Source organism: Diaphorina citri, unplaced genomic scaffold (assembly GCF_000475195.1).
Source record: "Diaphorina citri unplaced genomic scaffold, Diaci psyllid genome assembly version 1.1 scaffold3207, whole genome shotgun sequence".
Classification (NCBI taxonomy): Eukaryota; Metazoa; Arthropoda; class Insecta; order Hemiptera; family Psyllidae; genus Diaphorina; species Diaphorina citri.
In genome coordinates this window covers 19,708-26,764 of record NW_007380618.1, presented here as the reverse complement: position 1 = coordinate 26,764, position 7,057 = coordinate 19,708, and the positions used below count along the sequence as shown (strand labels likewise).

The window sequence follows — 7,057 nt, the reverse complement described above, 5'->3', positions numbered from 1 at the left end:
CAGCAGCTACATCAACAACAATCACAAGCCTTGCATCAAACTCCACAGAAATCTTTAGCACAGGTATATAACACAGACCTCCTTTTTTTTGTAATTTGTTTTAGGTTGTATAGTATCAAAGACCCACACAACAAGAGATAGACCATAAAAAAAGAAAAACCCAGTTGACTGCAAAATAATCAGTAATAATTAAATGACAGTTTTCTCTATTAAGTGACAATTTCCTTTGTTTTCAGGTCCAAAACCAGATTCCCCAGTCCCCTGCAGTAGTGCAACAACAGTCATACCAACTACACCCAGGATTGCAGCCGTCCCTTCCTCAACAAAACTCTCCCTTTGTACAGAAACCTCTGCTCGAGGAACAACAACAGCAACAGTTCCAGCAAAACTTTGTACAGAAGCAGCAGCAACACCACCCGGTATCTTCCAACAATCAATCCCCTTACCCTGGTCCTCCTGTGCTAACACGCAGTTCTGTCATTACCTCAGAGAAAGATATGCACAATGGTAATCTCATGAGTTCTCCCTCCTCCTCTTCTTCTTCCAGTACAGTAATGCCTCCTCAGTTACACCCACAGTTAGGCCATAACTTAATCCCCAATAATTTTAATTCTTTGCCTTCTAAACCTTTACACCCGTCTATCCCTAATCACGAACAAGTGAACAAATTTGAACCATCATCTTCTCCAATGACATCTCTTGTAAATACCGCCGAACCCCCTAGACAAACTCCCATGTATAACGCTCGTCCTGAATCGAATAGCACCAAACCTCCCGATACACCGAAAGCAAATCATGAAAATCTCATGCTAATGAAAGAACCTGTAATTGTACTTGATAGAATGACAGCCAAAGATCAAGAACAAGTCCAGAAAGACTTGAAAGAAGCGGCGAACAAATCCAACCACAACCATAAAATTAAGTCTGACTCTGAGAGTGAAGATGATGATAAGTCTAAGAAAAGATCTTTTTTCAAAAACAGAGACCGTGAAAGACGAAGAGAGACGAGAGGCACTAAAAATGATGATAATGATGCTAACAATGACGAAAATACATCAATGGCAGATCGGATTAAGAAAAGGAAACGAGAGGAAGAGGAAGAGATGAAAGAAGAACCATTCATCCCGCCTAAACCAAAACTACAGAAAGTAGAGAGAAAACTAGTTCCAGTATTAGAGATGTTATCAGTAGAAGAGCTCATGGAAACCAATACATATCACAGGTTCAACAGAACAGCAGAAAAAATATTTGACAGTATGGAGGATGTGAACTTGACAATTGATGCAGGAGATGACATGGATGAGGATGTCCCACCTGAAGTTCTCATTCCCAAGTATCAATTGCAAGACTTGACAAGTGAAGCAGCCAAGTTGAAGAACCTTGGTGCAACCTCTTCTGTACCTGCTGACAGAATCATTCGGTTACTTAGTATATTGGAAAAGAATATCAGGGACGGAGCAAAGGTAACACCTCTAGCTGACCCTGATGATGATGAAGATCAGCAGAAACTTTGGATGGAACTCGCTATGGAGCGTGTTATGCGAGCGGTCGATGCATCACTTACTGTTTTGTATATTCTAACGTCTCCTAAGATGTCGAAGCGGGTTTACATTGAAGATGTTATAGACAGGGTAGTCATATTTGCCAAGTTTCAGCTGCATAATACCGTGTATCCAGCCTTTGATCCCGTGTACAGAGTAAGCAAGCAAGAGAAAAGCTACAGTGGTAGTGCTAGGAAGAAACGTCAGTACACAAAAGAAGTGAGAGAGAAAAGTGTTCTGACTTTGTACACCAAACTCTCTGAAGTAGTGGGACTCATATCTGAGCTCTTAGCAGCACAGACACTCACGGATACTACAGTGTTGCATGCCTCCTCTATGGGCGTCTCTCCTTTCTTTGTAGAAAATATTAGCGAGCTTCAGTTGTCTTCTCTCAAGCTTGTGACCACAATCTTCACCAAATATGAAAAGCACCGAAAGTTACTTTTAGACGATATTCTCGCCTCCATGGCAAGACTTCCTAGTACAAAGAGAAACCTGAGAACATACAGACTGAATTCTTCTGACTACATTCAAATGCTGACGGCACTCGTACTTCAACTTATCCAGTGTATGGTCGTGCTACCTGAGTCATTAGGGAGTAAAACTGAGAAGAATCCTGTAGACCCAGATGTATTCATAATGAGTAAATTTAAAGCTGCCAAAAACACAGCAACAAGCTTTCTTCATGTGTTTTTAGCAAAGTGTAGCAGCAAATCTGAGGAAATTGACTATAGACCAATCTTTGAAAACCTCATTCAAGACTTGCTGGTAACTGTGAACAAACCCGAGTGGCCAGCAGCAGAATTGATGTTGAGTGTTCTAGGTAGCTTACTTGTGTCAAGTATCATAAACAAAAGTCTTGAAATGTCATTACGGATGGCGAGTTTGGATTATTTGGGTTCGGTGTCTGCTCGACTTAGGAAAGACTCAGTACAATCGAAACTAAAGCTTGCATCGATTGATCTTATTATTCGTGATATTCGCTATGAAGAACTCAAAGATGAAGAGGGGAACTTAACAGCAGAAGTGAAAGATGTAAAAGATGACGATGAGAGAACAGAATTTCTACAGCGTGTACTATTGGATTACTTAGCAGTTCAGAGTCAGTCAGAAGCATCACTATCTTATGCGAGGTATTTCCATATCACACAGTGGTACCAAGACATTATTAACAGTGCATCAAAGCCTGCAGTACAAAAAACTAAACCAGTAAAAGATAAGAAAAAGAAAAGGAAACGAGTGACATCAAGTGACGAAGAAAGTTCAGAGAGTGAAGAGGAAGAAGAAGTAGTAGAGGAAGTACCTGGTAGCGAATTTAAAAAGATAGATGCCAAGAAAAAGTTTCTGCTCAGTAAAATCACACCCTATGTTCAGGGTAACACCAGCACTCAGATCTTACAAACCTACGTAGATTATGAAAGTGCAGAACTAATAGCGCGATATCTCGGGTCCAAGCAGAACTTTTCTCAAAGTTTTGACACCTACTTGAGGAGAATTATTAGCGTCGTGATGGAGTCTTCTGTATTAATTCGAACAAAAGCAATGAAGTGTCTGACGTCAATAGTTGAAGTGGATCCAGAGATTCTGGCAATGAAAGACATGCAGATTGGTGTCAGTGTTTCGTTTCTCGATCATTCCACGTCAGTGCGGGAAGCAGCTGTAGATCTTGTAGGTAAGTACATATTGAACAAACCTGAGCTAATTGATAAATACTATAATATGCTATCAGCTAGAATTCTCGACACGGGAGTGAGCGTAAGGAAGCGAGTCATCAAAATATTGAAAGACATTTGTATAGAATATCCTGAATATCCAAAAATTCCTGAAATTTGTGTAAAAATGATTAGGCGAGTGAACGATGAGGAAGGAATTCGAAAACTTGTAATGGAGGTGTTTCACAATATGTGGTTCATGCCAGTCCATGAAAAGCCTTTGGATACAAAAACACTCACGCAGAAAGTGATGCACATTACAGATGTAGTGCACGCATGTCAAGATATAGGTTTAGAGTGGTTTGAGCAGCTGTTACAAAGTTTATTCAAACCCAAAGATGAAGGCAAAGAGAAAGACGATGTTGTGATTGCAGCAGCGAAACATGTACAAGTTGAGCCCCCTAAACAATTACTTCTTGCATGTAAACAGATTGTAAACTGTCTTATCGATTATACAGTACGATTAGACAGCACGGATGATAAAACACCACAGAAATTGTTATCCTGTTTGCAAACATTGTTTCTATTAGCAAAAATTAGACCTCAGTTACTCATAGATCATGCCATTACTATTCAACCCTATTTGAGTTTAAGATGTCATACTAAAGAAAACTTCCAGGTGATTAGCTATGCAGCTAAGATTCTAGAACTTGTTGTTCCACTCATAGAAAACGCTAGTGAAAGTTTCCTCGCGAACTTGGAATCAGATTCAGTGAAATTGGTAGTAACACAGCGACCTAATATGATTACGAGCAGTTGTATAACATGCCTTAGTTCTATTGTTAACAGTGTAACTAAAAACTTTAAACTCGTGCGTGATTGTTTTTCTCAATTTTACAAGTATTTGACTAACTTTAGAGACTATCATGAGAAAACAGCCGAACCTGATCCAGGTGTAGTCAAGAGATTCAAAGATATATTTAAAAAAGCTGTGCTTGTTATCGGATTACTGCTGAGGCATTTCAACTTTACAGATCCCCAGATCATAGGAGATACACTAGCACCAAATATTAAGGATCAAGTGGTTGAGATTCTAATGTACTTCCTGCAACACAGGGCAGAGTATCGCCACTTTATTTTGAAAGCAATAGGACATATCTGTATACGACACTATGAGTTGATGCTTACACCTGAACTCAAAGCCATGTATCAGGAAATACTCAAAGACCCTTATGCAGATACTCAGATCAAAAGACAAGTTCTCAATAACATAGAAATTTATCTGAGTGAAGAGGAAAAACGAATGATACAACAAGATCTGGAGTGGGCGAAACTATCCAAAAATGAAAATCTCAAAGAAATGTGTGATGTAACATCAGGTATGGCAAGTACAATTGTGCAGCTCTATCTCAAGGAAATAGTCGAATCATTCTTACATCCAAGTCTAGATGTACGACATGCAGTTCTCAAAGTTATTCAGCTGATTCTAAACCAAGGTCTCCTGAATCCTGTACAGTTAGTTCCCTATCTAATATGTATGAGTACGGACCCTGAGAAACCAGTCAGTAACAGTGCAGACAAACAGCTACAAGAAATAGAGAAGAAGTATCCAGGGTTCATTTATATGAAGTCACAACAGGGCATACGGTTATCTTATCAGTTTCAAAAGACACTTCAGAATACCCACATTGTTCGAGGATTTCGAGAGAAAGAGGGAGAACTTCCAGGTGCCTTAAACGGGTTTCTATACTCGATTCTCAAATCTAAACAACAGCGACGTGCTGTGGCGCTATCATTTCTCAAACAATTTGATGAGCAAGCCAAGACCAGCTTGGAGCAGATGTTGTATTTGACTGACAATATGGCATACTTCCCTTACCAGGTACAAGATGAGCCACTCTTTATTATTCACAACATCGATATTATTCTCTCTGTAAACGGTACCAATCTGATTCAGAGTTTCAAAGAAGCCTTGTTACCACTGTATGGACCACACCCTGAAGTACACATAGATCCTATGACAGGACTTGCTAGACCTGTCATTGATGAAGATGAAGATGAGGATCAAGAAACATTGCTAGCACGCATGCCTGAGGATGCGCAACCTCTGGTAGATTGCATGACTGCTTCACAGGGTTGTATTCTTCTACTTGTCCTCAAGAATCATTTGAAAGCTATGTACGGGTTCAATGATGCCAAAATATCGCAATATTCTCCTTCAGAAAATTCCAAACTTTATGAGAAAGCGGTCACTCGGAAGAGCAATTCCAAGTTCAATCCGCAAGCCACGTTAAAGAAACTGCAAGAACTCAAGTCCAATTCTATATTGAACGAAGAGGAAAGGAAAGCGTTGATCTCAGAATACCTGGAATTCAAACACCTCATCATATCTCTGGATCCTGATGAGGTAGATGATGAAGATGTCAAGCCTGCAGGAGCACCAAATGCACCAGGTGCATCATTACCTCATGTAACTTCTGTACATAACTCTAGTAGTGTAAATACTGTCCCTCAGCATCAAGTACATAGCATGCCTCCACCACCTCCCCCCTCTCATCATCCATACCCCTCACAGCAAGCCACAACCCCTCAGGTTGTGACACCACTCAAAGTACCCAAACTGACTATTATAGCACCCACACCTCCCACCGCAGACTTTAAACATCATCATCACAAATCTCACAAGTCAAGAAAATCTGAGAAACACAAGAAACATCCGAAGAAGAGAAAGAAACATCGACACAATAGTTCTGACGAGGATGATGATAGTGATGAGAATAGCGATCCAGACTATGAGTGAAAACAATACAGGGTATCCCAAGTGCAATGCTACCTTGTCCCCCCCAGTCAGTAGAATAATAGTTTAATTGTAAAGCCCCGAGATTTTACACTTGACGATTTAACTCTGTTTCGTATTAATTTATTAAATTATTGAATAGATGTCAAATACTGAAACGCTTCAGTAGAGATGGCAGCATAAAACTTGAGATAAAATCTTGAATACATATTAGTCTTATGAGAAAGAAATGGCATGTACTGTTAGGGGATAAACTTGAGTAGTCATTTTTCAAAAGTCAATATCCCGTGTGTGGAATTGTGGATTTTGGAAATTTCAAATACTTAGACTTATTTTTTCTTTGTGAATTTAATAAAGAGGGAGATTTACAAATCCTTTAGGAATTTATCAAAAACTGTCCTTCTCAATCTTATTATTATTTGATATGTATAGTTTATACATAAAATTGTACAAAAAATTTATTTATACAATTGAAGTTTTTAACCAAGAGAAGGAGGTAAATAAGTGTAAAAATAATGTAAATGTTATTTTTTGTGGTGAATAAAACTATTCGTGTTTTATTTAAGTAATTATAAAGAAGAAAATACAAATTATATGTACAGGTGAAAAAGATAAATTTTATTTGTTTTACTTAGGTTGTTTGTAGTCTTGTATTTTGTACATAACAACTATAAAAAATCTGTATTTTTAAAAAGTTTACAAGTAACTTTGGTTAAGCAAGAGGCCTTTCCCTTATTATTTGTTGATTGACAAATCTTGTAAATAGGAAAATCGAGTGGGTAATTTTAACTTTATTTAATTACCTGAAAATAGAATTATTTTGTATCACTTGAGTGGTCAACCTTTGTTTATTTTTAGTAGCAAATATGTGAAAATTCACGTAGTTAAAAGCTGTTTTGTATTTTTGGACCAATCGAAATTTGGAGATTGGGTCCTTAGAGTGAAGGTTACTTTCAGCCCAATGGTCTGTGTGTTGTAGTGTCGTATTATTTATTAGAATTTTTTCATTATTGTAAAATTAAACAGGTGTTTTTTATTTTGTTGTGCAAGATTCATACCTTTAGTTG

The 7,057-nt window shown here is 38.3% G+C and overlaps 1 protein-coding gene across 1 annotated transcript in view; it reads left to right on the top strand.

The window, feature by feature from the left end:
- Nucleotides 1–7,040, top strand: part of LOC103520086 (nipped-B-like protein B) — a 10,669-nt gene extending 3,629 nt beyond the window's left edge. Inside the window, exons 2-3 of the mRNA XM_008485179.3 lie at nucleotides 4–63; nucleotides 237–7,040. Of these exons, the coding sequence (XP_008483401.2) occupies nucleotides 4–63; nucleotides 237–5,993 (5,817 nt within the window). The 3' untranslated portion in view covers nucleotides 5,994–7,040. The remainder of the gene's footprint in view (nucleotides 1–3; nucleotides 64–236) is intronic.
- Nucleotides 7,041–7,057: the final 17 nt, after the last annotated feature.